This window comes from Astatotilapia calliptera, chromosome 6 (assembly GCF_900246225.1).
Source record: "Astatotilapia calliptera chromosome 6, fAstCal1.2, whole genome shotgun sequence".
In the NCBI taxonomy this organism is placed as follows: domain Eukaryota; kingdom Metazoa; phylum Chordata; class Actinopteri; order Cichliformes; family Cichlidae; genus Astatotilapia; species Astatotilapia calliptera.
Window position 1 is genome coordinate 14,071,266 of NC_039307.1, and position 17,405 is coordinate 14,088,670.

The 17,405-nt window shown below is 41.6% G+C and overlaps 1 protein-coding gene across 7 annotated transcripts in view; it reads left to right on the top strand.

The window, feature by feature from the left end:
• LOC113023948 (nucleosome-remodeling factor subunit BPTF) overlaps window positions 1-17,405 on the top strand; it is a 56,788-nt gene that overhangs the window by 13,649 nt on the left and 25,734 nt on the right. For 2 of the 7 annotated variants that reach the window (XM_026170443.1, XM_026170446.1), the window contains exons 5-21: window positions 546-806; window positions 1,262-1,459; window positions 2,459-2,647; window positions 2,856-3,031; window positions 3,905-4,084; window positions 4,404-4,585; window positions 4,861-4,992; window positions 5,672-5,801; window positions 6,376-6,511; window positions 6,798-7,070; window positions 7,202-9,287; window positions 11,527-11,651; window positions 12,412-12,564; window positions 13,012-13,162; window positions 13,522-13,561; window positions 13,825-14,047; window positions 15,119-15,268. In XM_026170443.1, coding sequence (XP_026026228.1) covers window positions 546-806; window positions 1,262-1,459; window positions 2,459-2,647; window positions 2,856-3,031; window positions 3,905-4,084; window positions 4,404-4,585; window positions 4,861-4,992; window positions 5,672-5,801; window positions 6,376-6,511; window positions 6,798-7,070; window positions 7,202-9,287; window positions 11,527-11,651; window positions 12,412-12,564; window positions 13,012-13,162; window positions 13,522-13,561; window positions 13,825-14,047; window positions 15,119-15,268 — 4,785 coding nt within the window. The remainder of the gene's footprint in view (window positions 1-545; window positions 807-1,261; window positions 1,460-2,458; window positions 2,648-2,855; window positions 3,032-3,904; window positions 4,085-4,403; window positions 4,586-4,860; window positions 4,993-5,671; window positions 5,802-6,375; window positions 6,512-6,797; window positions 7,071-7,201; window positions 9,288-11,526; window positions 11,652-12,411; window positions 12,565-13,011; window positions 13,163-13,521; window positions 13,562-13,824; window positions 14,048-15,118; window positions 15,269-17,405) is intronic. The other 5 variants (XM_026170445.1, XM_026170444.1, XM_026170449.1 and 2 more) reach the window with 5 other exon arrangements.

Genomic DNA, 17,405 nt, shown 5'->3' on the forward strand with positions numbered 1-17,405 from the left:
GTTGACCTAAAATTGACCCTTACTAGAATCTAGCTCTATTGGGCTGCTTCTCAGCAAATTCTTCCCAGTTTAACACAAGTGATTATATAGATATTGTACGTGCTACTTATCGAAATCATAAACAGTCTAACGCTTCCACCATTCATAACATCAGGAATCCATTGAAAGGCAGTTCTCTTTTCTCCTAGTTTATGTTTAAAAATAAAGTCCAATCTTGTCATATAATGTACTCACATGGCTCATTTTTCATTATCATTGCTATTATTTCAGTCATCATTTCTATCAATCCATCTACTACTTGTTGATTTACTCTAATAATTAAATAAAAAAGTCTTCATCAGTTTTCTTACGGACATTTAGATGATCATATACTGAGAACATCTCAACCACCAACATAAACATACGAAGAGCAAATGTGTTTTAACTCTTTTTTTTTTTTTTTTTTTTCCCAGTCCTTCAAATTTTCTTGTACCTTCTCTTGGCTCAGCCCTGAATTTGACTTTTTCTTTCGTTTATTTCACTTTACGTCTTCCTCTTTTATCCAGAGGAGATCCTGGAACGATTGCGGGCTAAGAAGGAGGAGGAGCTGGAAGAGGGGAAGAGACGGGCTGCTGAGGAGGCCCTGAAAGCGCAGATGGAGAAGGAGAAAAGAGAGGTGGATGTGGAGAAGGAAGACGAAGATGTCAAGTTGAAGGATGAAGGACAGCAGGAGGCCAAGATAAAGGAAGCGGCAAAGGAAGAGGGGGAGCAGCGGACAAAAGAAGAAGAAGCTACAAAGAAAAAAGTGGATGGTGCGAAAGCTGGAGGTAATTATGTTTCTTAATTTTTTTTAAAACCCATAAAAATATGACCAAATATATGCTACAAAGTAATAATCATAGGAAAACAAAACATGTATGCAGCCGTCTTATTCTGCTTTTGAGCCTTGAACAAACGACATCACTGCAATCCTGTGATTAGTTATTGATTGATGAATCAATTTCACACGTGTTTGACCTATTAAAATGCTGTGAGCATTTCAAGACAAGCCACAGGCTGGCAATCACAAAAGGACATATGCCTATTCACATCAACGTCTTGTTGGGACTATGCTGCCCTCTGTGATAAAGAGGCATTTAAAAAGAGCAATAGCACTTTTATTGCACGTACTCTAAGAAAGACAATACACAAACGTGCCCAATCATCACTTCCCCTCTCCAGTGTCTCCAAGTAACCAATGCATTATCAACATATTTACAATGTTGCTGCTGTTCATCTGTAGTCGGTGAAGCTCCTCCCACTGGCCAAGAAGGCAATAGTAGCATCTCAGATGGATCCCTGCTTCCAGCAACCTCTTCTCCAACGCAAACGGTCACTGCAAGCTCTAGTGTGGCCGCCGAGGCTCCGAAGCCTCCGGCCTCGACCGCAGAGGCTCTGACGGAGGCGTGTTCCCATATGGAGGTCTCTAACAGCAATGAAGGTAGATAGATAATATTTAAGGGAGAAATTGCCCTCGTTAAGCTGCTTTTGGAGATCTGCTTCCCTGCTACAGTTTGCAACTTCACGGGACTGAGTGATGAATCTCATTTTCATTCCAACATTTATTCCCAGTGCTTTGGTGTTCCTCTTTGCATGTTGCTCTCATTCCGTCTACTGGCTTTTGTGTTCAGTGGTGTAGTTACTTCTTGAATATTGGCTTTTGTCTTGAAACTGTTCCAGTCATTTCGTGCTTTAACTCAGTTCCTCACACTTGCTTTCTTTAAAGAGCTAAGAAGCTGGTTGTGTTGTGTTGATTCGCAATCACATTGCATTGTCTCTGCAATCAGCACGACTAGAAACGCTCCTTTAACAGCTAGAGGCAGCATTCACATTGTCTGGTTCTTCAAAAAGCTTTTCTTTGGCTGCTTATTTGTAATTGCTTGTTTGCAACTGCTGCCTTTGATTAGACATTGCTCTGTTTATTAATTGCTTTTGTTGGGTTGATAGCTCAGTTACGATGTGCATATACTTCTCCAGAAAACTGACTCATCTTCATCATTGATATCATGTGTGCACAAGCCTCATTGTTGAGCGTTTCTTTCTCTGGACTAGTAGCCTTTAACTTTCAAGTGACCAATCGCTACACCTGAAGTGTTTATGTGCTGCATGCATTAGGCATGGCTTATCAGCAGAGGGAGCCACAGCCCCAACATTTTTCAGAATGGTCAGAAGAAAGTTCCTGTCTTTACTGAAACTGAAAGATTTTTTTTAAACCTATATATTAACCCTTCACTTTTTGACCAAGTTTTTAAAGGCTTGGTATTCATTTTTCTAATTTACAATATGTGCTGTTTACTTTTGTGTTGTTGGGTTAAACGATCCATGAAATGTGTCTCGGATTGTTACCCACGGAATAGCACAGTTGAGTCACATTACTCTTAATTAACCTGTCAGCTCTGTATATGATTAAATTTACATTTATTGTATTTTGCCTGTTCAGCAGAAAACCCGCCATCAAATTCTGTTCCTGTCAGTGGCGATGGCATCCCCAGCCTAAGCCAGCCTCCCCACCCCATTGAGGAAAACAGTAACAGCAGTACTGGAGCTGGTGTCCCTCCGAGGTGTCCTGAACCCCCAGACTTGGCTGACAAGTCCTCCCAGTCATCCCTGGCGAGCCTTGATGATGCAGGTCTGACAAAACAGCATTATGTGACTACATTATACTGAATGATGCTATATTATACTACCTCATTATACTACCTCAGAAGATAAACGATCCCAGAAGAAGCTGTTCACTATGTCTTACTAATCCCCACCACACTGTATATTACTGAGTTTATTACTGAGCTGTGTATCACTCCCTCTGCATCTGAGTGAATTGGACATTGCATTACCAGGGGACGGTAAAGACTCCACCAACGGTGAGGGGACAGGTCCCGGTGCTAAGAAGTCATCAGCAACTCGCATGGTGACCCGGCTGAGAAACCCGGACAGCAAGCTGAGCCAGCTGAAAAACCAACAGGTCGCAGCTGCTGTTCATGAAGCCAATAAAGGCTTCAAGGAGGGCAGAGAGGTAAGAAACCACCAATGGATTTGGGCTTTTAGACTATACATGAAAAATTGGTGCCAACTTCCTAACATGGGCGTTCAGACCGGCATTTAGATTCATGACGTTACAAGGAACACAAGGATTCCCACAGATTCTTTCAAAAAAGTCTTAAACAGTGTTTTTTTTTTTCCTTAAAAGTATTATTTTTATTTGCGATACTTTGATGCTTATAACTAAGATATATTCTAATGCTTTATCCAACAAATCATATTGTCTATTTTTTTTTTTTTATTGCTGACTGTAAAATTACAGTCAGCAATAGTAAATGTAAGAGAAAAGGGAGGAGGAGCTTGTTTAAGGATATAATGAAAGGTTCAGGGAATGCTTCGTTATTGCTGGTAATAATTTTACTGTGACTTGGAAAATGCACAGAGACAACATTAGTATTGAAAATAAACATACATTATCATCTTCACCTGAACCACCTACTGTAACGCTGGATATTACGATATAACGCGGCGGTTGTTCAGGCGTGTCATACTCATACACGTTTTCATAAGTTTTTTTTTTTTTTTTTTTTACTTTAGCTAATTTCAAAGCTGCATTGTCAGTGTGGGTAGTTCAATTCAGATTACTTTTATCTATATAGCACCACTTAAGGCTCTTAAAATTGTCATGTTAGGACCCTAAAATAATGGAGAGAAAGCTCCAACAATTGGGAAGCACTTAGCAGCAGTGGGAATGAAAAAGTCCCTTCTTGCAGGAAAAAACCTCTGGCAAAACCAGGGTCAGGGAGGGGCAGGCATTTGCTGTGAACAGTTGGGAGTGATGGGAAGAAGATAATAGGGACACGTTTTCCATTCCAACTGGATTTTCATTCTTTGCTTACTTTTTTAGGTACTGGTAGTAAACGCACAAGGTGACATCACTCGCGTCAGCACACGCAGCAGCAAAGATGTGGTAATGAAGGGGACCCTCAGCCAATACTTCAAGCTTGGGCAGGAGGGCAAGTACCGCATCTACCATAACCAGTACAGCTCCAACGCCCTGGCCCTCAACAAGCACCAGCACAGAGAGGCAAGTAGCATGACATCTTTATTTCTAACATTTGAATGTTCTTTCATTACTGCATCTGTCTGCCTGGCTCTTTGGTTACGGTATTCTTCTGCTGTTTTTATTTGCATGTGTTTCTACTGTTTTTATGGTAGTGCTAGTCACACTGAAGTTGTCCTCACTTGTGAACATATGTGTCTTTACTTGTTATATGTGGCAGTTTACACCAGTTACTATCTAGTTACAGATGTGGAATTAAGTTCCAAGTGAAAAATCTCATTCAGTTCTTTGAGTTACTGGATTCCAATTCCCAACTAAATTCCATTTATCTGTTTGTTTACAGGACCATGACAAGAGGCGGCATCTCTCCCACAAATTCTGCATGACACCAGCAGGAGAGTTTAAGTGGAACGGATCCATTTATGGCTCCAAGGTTCTGACTATCTCCACATTGAGGCTCACTATCATTCAGCTGGAGAACAATGTTCCAGCACCATTCATGCACCCGAACTGGGCGTCACACAGGTATAAAAGGATATAACAATAATATCTCATGTGCTCCACTGGCTTTGTTTAGTGGGTTTTAGGTTTTATGTCATAACTTGCTAGTGAGGTTAACATCTTTCAGTAAATCAGTTACTTTTTGGGTCAAAGTAGCATTTTTAACAGATGTAAAAGCAAATCGTGGTCAGACTGTCCGCTTACAAATATTCTGTAGCCTAAATCTGAAAGAACCCAGAGTACAGGAGGAGGTCGAAACATGCTAAAATGTTGTTTTTGTTTATTTTTTTTCTTTCAAGGACCAATTGGATCAAAGCAGTTCAGATGTGCAGTAAGGCCAGAGAGTTTGCACTGGCTCTGGCCATCCTGGAGTGTGCAATCAAACCTGTGGCCATGTTGCCCATCTGGAAGGATTCACTGGGCCATACCAGGTATGAAAATCTTTACATATTTACAGTGCGCACCATACATGCTGCTATCGCTTCACAAACACAAATAAATTGAGTTTTACAAAAAAATTCAAATACCTTGAAGAGCTCAAACAAGCTTTCAGTGCACGTACATGGGGGGGATGTGCATGCAGTTAACTGGCAGAGCTGATCTTACCCAGATCAGATCAAAAGGCCCACCCTGGCTGTGAGGCATAATATTTAGATTGCAAGTCCACAACCAGCCACCACCCACCCCTGCCTCTACGACTGCTTCAGCAACACAAGGGCTCTTTTGAAGAAGTGATTGTCCAAGATTTCACAAGGTTAAGAGCAGAATGTGTGTATGTGTAAGCCCGAACTGTTAGTAAGTGAGAGAGAAAGTGGCGTTTCAAGGACTTCTATCAGTGTGTATATGTGGGAGGTTTTCATGGAATGGTTTCAAGACTTGCTGTCATCTCCTCATCTTTAATCAGAGTTTGAAAGGAAGAAGTTTTTGTGATCCATCGCCATGTATGATGTTATCACATGCAGCAATGATAATATTGTTGATGCAGCATTCTATGAAAACAAAATTTCAGATGCAGATTGCTCAAAAACGACTTGTTTTCTGCTTCTCTTAGCATAAAGATGGAAACATTTAAAATGTACGAGCTGTATGACAATTTAAAATGCATTTCAGGTTAAATCGCATGACATCCATGGAGCGTGAGGAGAAAGAAAAAGTAAAGAAAAGGGAGAAGAAGTTGGAGGATGAGGAGACGTTGCAACAGGCCACCTGGGTCAAATACACCTTTCCAATAAAACATCAGGTAGGCGCCGCACAAATTGCTGCAGTTGAACTGATTATTTAAATTCTGGCACATGAATTATTGAATGGATGATGGATTTCATATGTAAACCTGGATAAGCTCATCCAGAGATTAGCACATCATTTCAGATTGGACCATGTGTAAATTTGTACTTAATACTGTGCAGGAAGACCACAGTTAAATGACAAATATGTAAATGGTAAGATAGGCAATCATGCTTAGATGCACTTGTGAAATGATTGTGCACTAATTTTAATGGTAACTGCAGTGTGTCGGTCTAATCTACATCTGCATTGAAAGTTTGGAAAATGAGTCCTTTTAGTGGGAAACACTGAAGTGCATGTTGTGCATACATGCATGAGGGCCGATCAAAGGCTCTTTGATGCAGAAAGTTAAGCTCTGCTGTGAGTCATTTCCCTCAGCAATTAGTGATCGGTGTGCAAATAACTTTGTAACCTTAAAGCTCTTTGTATGATCACCCTCTTAGTTTCCCACCACATATTTCCCCCCCATGTGAATATTTTCGCTTTACCTGATTCCTCTTTTCTTGCCTACTTTCTTGTCCTACATGTAGGTGTGGAAGCAGAAAGGAGAGGAGTATCGCGTTACAGGCTACGGGGGCTGGAGCTGGATCAGTAAAACTTATGTGCCACGATTTGTTCCCAGACTTCCAGGAAACACCAACGCCAACTACCGCAAAGAACTGGAAGGTGTGGAACAGGAGGCTTTTATGGCATATACTGTGCTTTTTAGTTATTAGACAGATTTGTACCTCATTCAGTTATTTTTACGTGTTATTGTTTGTGTTTATTGGTCAACAGTGAATTAAATTTCTCTGGATTTATGGTGATGTCCTGGGGTATTTAATTTAATTTTCTCAAAAGTTCCCAGTAAATTCAATTATTGATGGTCTGTCCTGCTAATTTGCTCAGTTAATATAATAACAATGTGTGAGCAGCTTAATATAAGGTTGTCCTCTCATTCTGTTTTTCAAAGATGCTAAACTTGGCAAGAAGTGTACTCTGCTGGACTTGAGTCGACGGCCTAGTGTAGTCACACCAGAAGCTCAGGGAGCTGTTGCAACAAGCAGCGAAGCCACAGAAGAAGACTCCTCTGGCCTCCCCAAGCCACTGACAGATCAACAAACGTCAAATGAGAAGAGGGACGAAGAAAAGAAAGAAGATTTAGATGAAAAGGAGAAGGCGAAAGAGGAATTGCCAACGAAGATGGAAGTGGATTCAACAGACTCGCCGTCAGATGAAGTGCAAAGTATGACTGATTAACATTGCGTTCTGTTGCATGTATACTATGAGTGGTCATTTACTTTAAACTACTTCAGCTCTAATACTTATGATTCTAATGTAAAGAAACACATTTAATCTGAATTGTTTTCTCTCCAGGTTCCTGTATTCAGGAAGATAAGGATTCCCTGAAAGAGGAGCCAACAGAAAGCCTTCAGCGACCATTTAACTACGACGTAGTGGATGTCAGCAAAGGCTTCCTCACCCGCATTGCTTACAAGAAGAAGGTCAAGTCCTCCAAACTGGACAGTCTACTTGAACGCAGAGTGAAGCAGCACATTATCGAAGAGAGGCAAAGGGAACAGGTGTCAGCCTCCAAACCCCAGGAGCCTAAACAAGTTTCATCCACACCAACCCCTGCTCTAAGCACTCCGGTCCGGCCACGGTCACCACTCAAGCCCCAAGCTCTCACTCAGACACATCTCACATTGGGTGAAGCTGTGAAAGTGGAGGAGAAACCTTCCACAACTGAAACTCCAGGGCAAGGAGAAGTTGGAGGACAAAAAGTAGAAGGGGAGAGTCGGGATGAGCTCTCTAAAACTACAGATAAGATTGTCACTCCTCTTCCTTCTCCTGTTATAGACTCCACACCCAAAGACAGTAGCAGTACAGGTGAAAATTCAAATTCACCACAACACCAAACCACCTCCTCGCCCCAGAAATTGGTGGAAAATGAAAGGACTACGGGGCCAAAGGAAGCTAGTTCAGGGCAAGAGGTTGTTAAACTCCCCAATGTGCAAGAAACAACAGCTAGTTCTTTAGAGCAACAAGCAGACTGTGTATCATCAGATGTTACGAAGGCTGCGCTTACTGAGAATGAAGGGTCTGAGGAACCCAAATTAAAACTGAATGCTGCAGTGACATTTAGAAGTGGTCTTGACCAAAAAGACAGTCAAGACACAGCTCCTTTAAAACCGATTCCCCAAAACACAGAAGTTTTAGGCTCAGTGCACTTGAGCACAGAGGAAAACGGTATGGGGCCAGAGGATAGTCAAGACAATATGCAAGATATTGGAGATGGTAGGACTGTAACTGGCACTCCCGAGCCACTTTCTCCTCTCCCTCAGGTAAATGGTAATGATGGTTTTGGGGGTGAAAACATGCTGGGTAACTCTGTGGTGAGCTCAAATAATGGCATGCTCAACAACAGGCCTCAGCCCAAAGTGAACAGTATTGGGAAGGATGAAGATGAACAACGGCTTGCTGTGTCGCTGAAAGACACCACGCAGCAAAAGCCTCTAGTGAACGGGGATCTTGCTTCTTTAAACACTAGCACGGAGGTTAGGGTCAAAGAAAATTGTTTAGCTTCTAAGGTAGAGGCAGAAAGCAAGATTACAAATTCTGACCAAGATTACAAACCTCCACTGAAGAAAACAAAGCTGGAAAATAACGTAGACACACCCGCAGAGCATACTCCGAATGTTCACAACAGCACATCATCTTTTGAGTGCACAGAGACCAAACCCAGTCTTGGCGTCAAGATCATAAGAATGGCTCCCTCTCCTATACCTTCAGCGGAGGAGTCGAGTCTGAGCGACGACTTTGCAGAGGAGAACGGCAGCGGTGGGGCGACAGAACCAGTCAAGACCATCATCACACAGGTAACCACAACCTCCACCACCACTACCACCACAGTACTTTCCACTGAAATGAGGATAGCCAAGGTGCCGTCGACGACATCTGGAGAACCGGTGGTGCCTGTAGTGTCGACAACAGAGAGCAGCGCCGTGTCTACCCTCACAACCATGACCAAAACAACTGTGACCAAAATCCTCTCCCCGGGGCTCGATGGCCAGTCTGAAGACAGCCAGAGTGAAATGGTGACACAAGAGCAGAAAACAACACTTTTAGCTTCTGTGGGCGAATCAACTACTGACGCCAGCGGTAAAACCTCAGTGTCGTCTGTTACCGTGAGCGAGGAGGACTCGTCAACAAAGGGCCGTGTGCGCCTCCTCAAGTTCTCCCGCACTAAGAAGACCCGCTCGGACACAGCTCTTCCCTCTTACTGCAAGTTTGTCACCAAGAGCAGCCGGAAGAGTATTTTTGTACTTCCGCACGATGACTTAAAGATCCTGGCCAGGCGAGGCGGATTCCGTGAGGTGCCAGTGTTTAGTTACAATGCTAAGCCAGCACTTGATATCTGGCCGTATCCTTCGCCCAGGCCTACGTTTGGCATCACCTGGAGGTAAGGTCCCATTCTCAGTTTGTCTTCCTCACACACGTCTTACTTACTGTCCTCTCTCTCTGAAGCCGGTGTGTTATTAAATTCTATTATCTGTATTGAGTCTTAGATAAGATCCATATTTCTTTAAGCATGAATAGAAAAAGCAAAAGTGGAAGCAAGTTGATCTTTAAAGCCTAGAAGAGACATTGCCAGCTCATATCATTATCATTTGTTTCCTTTTCTTGTCTCCGGCGGTGGAAACTACTTAGGAGTTTAATCTTGTTTGATCCTGTTTTTATCATTTCCGAGCATGGGCATCCTGAGCGTAACTTCGTAGGTCTGGTTATTTCCCATGTTCCTTTGATTGGTCATTCAGAATTGGACGTAAGTGTGAATGTGAGCATGAATGGTGATCTGTCGGTCTGCTGTAGGCCTGTGATAGCCAGGCAGCCCCTCCAGGGTATACCCTCCCTCTCACCCTGTGATAGCTGGGATAGTCTCCAGTCAGACCGTGACCCTGAATTGAATAGACTGAAGGAAATTTTAAAAAACAACAACAACATATTGCTTTTAACTGTTAATTAATGGCCATTCAGAGGGAGTATATTTCAAAATATGTAAAATGCGAGGACATCCTCCTTGGTTCATAAGCTGAGTTTCCCTGGTTGTATCCCGGGAGGAGATGCAAATTTCTTGAGGCTTACATCAGGTGGGGCGTAAAAATCTGTCAAGTCAAATATGTGGAAATACTTACTGTGTTAACTCCTTTGGATGTGTTCGGAGTGCTCCGATGGTTTCAATGTCGCCTTACTGCAAGGCGTTTCTTGGTTCAAAGGCAGTTGGAGGCTTTCTTTAGAGCTCATGATCGCCCACAGTTAAAAAACACGTGCTTGTTATGTTAACTGGTGATTCTACCCGCTGTGAGTAAAAGAGCAGGCCAAAGGAGCTGTCTTTTTTCAGATTTTGGAGCAGCATAATCATCGAATTAGAATTACATTAAATGGCTTTTGAACATCATGGTATAACCAAGGTTATCCACTTTTATCAGATATTGTGAGGTTCCGCTTCATGTCATATTGTGTCCAGCAGCACTGCAATTAAAAATGTTCTTAATGAGTTCTTTTTACTGGACTTCTCATTTCTCTTGAAATGTAATATCCAGGAAATGAGCTCAAAAATGCAGCATTTCACAGTGTAAACTCTCTGTAACCACACTTTCTTTTCCTAAGAAGAAAACTTAAGTAATGATAGCCAGAGCGCAAGTGTGACACAGTGCGTAATCATCTCTGTATTGCTCTGTGGTTCTTGTAGGATTATACAAAAGCAGTTTTTGTGTTTCTTCTAAGTTTTATAAGCGCTCGCTTCTCATCCTTCCCCTTTAAACAGTTTCCCAGCTTTGGCAGAGCGCCATGTCCTGGTGATTTATTGTTCGTTATGTCTTCATTCTTCCTGTCTGCCGTTCGTGGCTTTGGCCTCGGGTGATGCTGTAGCTCTGACTCTGGTGTCACACGGGGACCTCTGGTTATTTTGACCCGACCTCAGAGTTCCAAAGGAGACATAAATCATTCGGTGGTCGGAGAGGTGTCACGATGTTCGCTTTGCGCGCTGACCAAGCCCTGCAACCCAGGCATATTTTTCCACCTGCGGTTACACATGGGAAAGGGAATATCCACCAGACCCCGTACACATAATAAGCCCTGTGACGATTGTGTTTTTTCAGATGTTTAAGATGCCGTTAATGACGATATCCAAATGCTAACCTCATTGTCATAGCAGTCATAACGATATAAGGAAGGGATTTTTCCTTCTTTTGGAAATTATTTATTGATGGATGAGATGTTGTTGTCTATTTCTAGACTGAGAAGAGTCTGTTATGTTCAGAATTGTTTACTTGCTTGATTTGCCTTGTAGAAATAAATAGCCCTGCAGGGATCTGTTCTGTTTCTTTAGTGGAAACAGGCGTGAAGTGTCAACATCATCACCAACAACTCTCGTTTGTTTTTATTCTGCCGCTTCCAGACCCATGATCGTGTTTTCTGTAACTCTGAGTCAGTCATTTCAGTGACACCTTAAGTGCTGTCAGTAGTGTTTCTAAGCCTGATTCAAATATTAATTTGCACTATACAACAACGAGACAGGGAGCACAGTGGTGCTGTGAAAGGAGGAAAAAGGCTCCTGTTTCATGAGGCCTGTTTGTGTGCATTATTTCTTTGGAATAATGTGGTAGATAATTTAATGTAATCGGTATCTATCTATCCAGGTATCGACTGCAGACAGTTAAGTCTATGGCTGGAGTGAGCCTCATGCTGAGGCTCCTGTGGGCCTGTCTGAGATGGGACGACATGGCCGTGAAACCGTCCGCTGCTGTCGGCACCACGCGTACAGGTAGACCTTCAACAGTTCCAATAATCATTTACAGTTTTCATCCATTTTCTGTGAGGAATGGCAACAAACTCCTACAGAGGTGTTATGCTAAATAAGTGCTTCCAGCTACAGCTTGGATTATAAATGTTATTTTTATTTATTTATTTTTCATTTTGAGGTAAGTCCAGATTTTTTTTTCAGGATTTTATTTCAATTGGTTTCTTTTTACTAACTTGTAATGCAGCGATCCCCAACCTTTTTTGCGCCACGGACCGGTTTATGCCTGACAATATTTTCACGGACCGGCCTTTAAGGTGTCGCGGATAAATACAACAAAATAAAACTAGTACCGGTACCGAAAAAAAAGAAGATTTATTCATAACACACGTGAAACGACCCAGAAAAACCGAGTAAACGACAAAAACGATAACAAAATAACGCTAAAAACCCTGAAAACCATATATTTCACACCCGAACCTCAACTCTCGCGGCCCGGTACCAAACTACTCACGGACCGGTACTGGTCCGTGGCCCGGGGGTTGGGGACCGCTGTTGTAAGGCATGGTAATCTTTCCGGTCAGCAACTGCTGTCTTCCCAAAAATTCCAACTTGTAGTGTCTTTGCTTCTTGATGTCCTCTCTCTCTATACTTATCCCTGTGCTGGCCCAACAGAATAATAGAGAAAACATGTGCAAAACATTTTTGGGCATCACTGTTTTTATGTTGGAGTGCGTTTCCTCCATCTTTTCGGGCTTTCCTCCTCATCACCATACCAACCCAGCCCTATCCCCACTCATTGCTACAGAGACATCAGATACTGAAATCACCACCACCGAGATCATCAAGCGCCGCGATGTGGGACCATACGGCATCCGCTCAGAGTACTGCATACGCAAAATCATCTGCCCCCTTGGAGTGCCAGAAACTCCAAAAGGTAAAACAGACTTTTCTTTTTTCACATTTATTAAAAAACAAACAAAACAAAATCGTCTCATGTCGTTTCTCACCATCAAACACAAAGTGAAACTATTACATTGCTAACTCTTTGTTAATAACAGAAATATGCAAACCTGTTTTGAACTTTTAAACTGTATAAATAAAACCATACTATAAATGTTTAAATACAGTTTTTTCTTTCTTCTGTTTGGTTTCCCTGCAATAGTTGGTTGTTGCTCAGTATTTCAGCATTGGATATGCTGTCTTTGTATTATTTATTGCTAAATATTGGTTTTAAAGGATGTGCAGTCTGTTTTAATTTATATTTTACAAGTTATTATTGTAACCAGGCTGTAAAACTGACACATTTACATGGGCCCCGTTTCTGTCCAATACCAAATGTAATTACAAATTGTCGTCAATCATTTGTTCATCTTTCTGCCAGAAACCCACACCCCACAGAGGAAGGGTCTGCGATCCAGTGCCTTGCGCCCCAAGAAGCCCGAGCCTGCCAAGCAGACTGGCCCAGTGGTGATTGAGACCTGGGTAGCCGAGGAGGAGCTGGACCTCTGGGAGATTAGAGCCTTCTCAGAAAGGTCAGAGTCACAAATTTAAGCGGAATATGTTTGCGCGTCCTGTGTAGGACTAATTATATTAGTCAGTATAGAAACATGCCATACTGAGAGCCAGATATTGTTCCAGAAGATTTCTTTTCAGAAGAAGAATTTTCTGACTCAGCTAGAAGTAAATCGTCGGGTTAGATTTGTGCGAGATATGCTGGAAGGGCTAAAAGTTGATTTCACTGGAGGTTTTTTTTCTTTTAGTATTTAACTCCGTCACTCTAGACATCCTACTTGCATATTACTTAAGAATTTGACAAATTCAATAAATTTCTAATAATCTTTTAATTGTTCTTTTTATCTTTTAACCTTTTTCACATATTCTCATTTCACAGGGTGGAGAAAGAGAAAGCTCAGGCAGCTGAGCAGGCCAAGGTGAGTGAGGTTCAGTTTTTTAAGTCTGTTTTTTCATTTTTATCAATTTATTTTATTTTATTGTATTTATTTATTCAATCATTGATTTATTTTTCAAACTTACGGTAAAACTTTTGTCTTTGTGAGAGTGGGGGAAAAAAAGGACATCTGTGGTCCCACCTGGATAAAAAGATAAACAAGTCCAGGTCACGGTATTTTATTGTTTTGGGGCTTTTTTAAAAATAAATAAGTTAATGTTGTGATCAACTTGTTTATTCTTTCAGAAACGTCTTGAGCAGAAACCAGGCTCAGTCACAACCCCAGCAGGAAGTCCTGCAACACCTGCTGCCACACCCAAAGTGATCGTTGGCTCACTGTCAGGCCAGGGCACCCCCGGCACCAAGGTGGTCCTGTCCACCAAGATGGGGACCCCTGTCACATTCCAGCAGAACAAAAACTTCCAGCAGTCGTTTGCTACCTGGGTGAAGCAGGGTCAAAGCACACAAGGTACTTTACAGTGTAACTAATAATCAGCATTTGGAGTATTTTTATAGATTTTTTATAATATCCTGAATACTAAATAAAGTTGTAGGACCTATCAGAACAATGCTTAAGATCTATATATATCAACAGGTGCTGGTACCAGGAAGTGGATTTGTTTTAGAGCTATGTGAACAAAAAGAAATAATTAAAAATTTAAAATCAATTTACAGTCTAACTATTCTAGTCATGGATTAGTAATTTGTTTACTGAACACAAACTGAACCAGTTGCTCACAATTGACTTGATTTACTGCACTTGCAAGGGAGCTGTTTCAGAAGACAAACACACACACACACACATGCACACAAACAAAAGAGAACAAACTGTGTATGTCACCATGAGCCATAACTGATCTTCATCAAGGCTGGGCTGTTGTTATGCTGGATGCTGGCATCCGTGTCAGAGGTGTTGCTGCACCCTTGCATCTCCATGACAGCAAACATCTGATTGTTCTTAATGGAAATCTCACTGGAGCCACAGAGATGAGGTCCTCCAACTAATCCGACTGCACCCCGCCCTGCAGCTTTTTCAGCCGGACAGTTCCTGTCCCCACACTGCCAGAGGATCGTGGGCTCCTCTGGATCATGAGCACATGCAGGCTCTTACTTAGGCCAGCGTTTAGCTTCATTTTGTTTCCTGTTGACCGTGCCTGGGACATGCTGGGTTCATGTGTTCATTGCACAGCTGCAGGCTGTACTCATCCAGAAATGGAGAGCAAGTCCTTACCACAGTTTATGCACAGACGGGTGACAGCTTGCATCACCTTCAGAGGAGGCCATAATGCATAAATGTCTTAAATATGTTTTGGTGCTGGAGATGACATTTTATTAGGCATAGCTCTTTTCTAATTTTTAATTCTCTTATTTTTTTATTAATTCAACTCAGCAAACTGTAAAGCATTTCTAAAGTGTGTTGATTTCCTGTGTTGTGTCTTAAGCACAGTGGTTATGTGCGTTAATTAGAAGGGAAATATTATTGAATTTGCAGTGTTGCTGTATTTAAGGTACCTTTTGTTTATTTCCTTCCTTTAATTAGGAGCGGGCTCAGAGACCACGGTGGCCACATCTGGTGGGCACACTTTCCAGATTACGGGAACCTCTGTTGGTGGAAAGGTTGTGACCACCAAGCTGCCACTACCTGCCAACAGCAAGATCGTCACAGTCAACGTGCCAACTTCGCAAGGAGGTATTGCTGGTTTTAATAAGTCACACCTCAGAGGCAGACCTCGGGCAGCATTTCTTCTTTCCGTCCATTTGGGGGATGCATGTGTGTTTGTTTTCATTGCCTCACATCAGATCCACACCAGCAGCATTTAAAATGTGTCAGAGGGGCCAAATTAGATCTGGCCCATGAATTGGATGCCATTGTAAGTAATTTAGCGTACTAACCACACACAGAGTTCTCCAGGGGGACTGAGCTTGTCTTTATTCATTTCATAAATGTTATTGGTGCCAGCTGCTGCAAGCCGGACTTTTTGAACCTTTCAAATCAGGCGTTCCTTTTGTCCTTGATTGCGACGGTCAGCGAGCCAACAACACGACTTAGGGGAACTGCAGGGCTCAAGTATCAGGATAGCTGGTCAATATTTAAAGCACTCTTTCAGAATCAGTCACACAGCTGTCGCAGATTCACCATGGTTCAAATGCGACCATGTTTTTCTTAATGGGCATGAAATTACATGCATCTAAAATACTGTATTTAGCTTGGTTTAGATCTAGATTTATCACCCTGCATCGCTGATTTGTTCTCTGATTCACTGGTAGCTTTAGTTTGCTTTTTCAGTTGTTCTCTGGCCCCGTTTCTTTACCCTAAAATATCGTACATCATTTCAAGCATGGCTTTCTAAATTAAGGACATGAAACGAATTGTGAAAACAACTGATGTAGCCAATATATACGTGTGTGTATATATCTTATGATAATAATGGGTCAGAAAAGTGGTTGCGTGTAGTGACAAGCTTCAACTAGCTGACAATTTTAAGGAAAGTGTTCCTGATGTGGGGAAAGAGTTTAATGGCTTCTTCCTTTGTCCATCCTCCATCAGTGATTAAATTGTTTGTTGACAGATTTCTATTACATGAGAATTAACGTGCAACTGAATTATCATTTACTATTTAGTTTGGGGCTTGGTTTCACTACAATCATTTGCATTTGTAGATGTGAATGCAATGCACTTCTGTTTTGTCACTCCAAAGATAAAAATATATATATATTTGTTGCCTGTTTAAAGGGAATGAAAAGTAAGAATGAATTTATTAGGACTGTTCAATATAACGATATATATCGGATGACAATATAAAAACATCTATCGTTTCATTTTACGCTATCGTTTGTTTCGTGGTGTCGCAAAATAAACTGTTTACGGCAATTTCCTTTAATTGTTTTGATGGTCACTGTAGTGGCTATATTAATTTCTTAAAGTTCTCTCTTTCTCTTATATTTAATATAACCACACTACACACGGACAAGCGCATGTTTTTATACGTTGCCGTTAGCAACAACGACGGTATTTTCCACATAAACCTTTCACAACAAAGCTCAAAGATCCTTTTGAGACTTTTCAAAATAAACAGAATCACATGAAAGAGTATGCCGAGTATTTACGGATGAGAAGCAAATAAGAGCCGTCAGGTGCTAAGAAATAAACCTTGGACTCAAACGTTAGAACAAGCTTTTCCCTGCAGCACGCCGTGTAAAAAAAAAATACTCACAAAGAAAACGGCGGCCGTTACAACTTATGTCTAAAAATGTATAGTTTCATGCATCGGTTAAAACACTCGACTCCAGGTACCTGACGCGCAGCTGGAAACACTTCCCGCAAGTCGAGCTGCCCGAGATTCACAGAATTTACAGAAAATGTTACATTTTTGTGATTTATATCGTTATCGGGACGATAGAATTCTTATATCGGGATATGAGATTTTGCTTATATCGCACAGCCCTAATTTTTATCCTACAACTGTATGCGTTAAATACAACTTAACAGTGGACCGAATGAGAGGAACGTCTTTCCAAACGTAACTCTGTGTGTAATGTTTGAGATGATGTAAAGCAGCAATGCAGAGACTGCTGAAGTTACTGAAGGCGATAAGATCATTCAACAAACGTGGAACTTTTTCAACTGAATTTTGAAAATAATACTAGTAAATATTGTAATTTATGGCCATTGGCTCCTTCTTTAAAAAATATTTTAGTTTCATACACAATTTTTAGGTCCTATGAATTTAGATGAACTCCATCCCTGCTGTATTCTATTTATGCAGAGTATATTATATACTAAGGCCCACAATGTTAACCCAGAACCTTCTTTCTGTGAGGCAGCA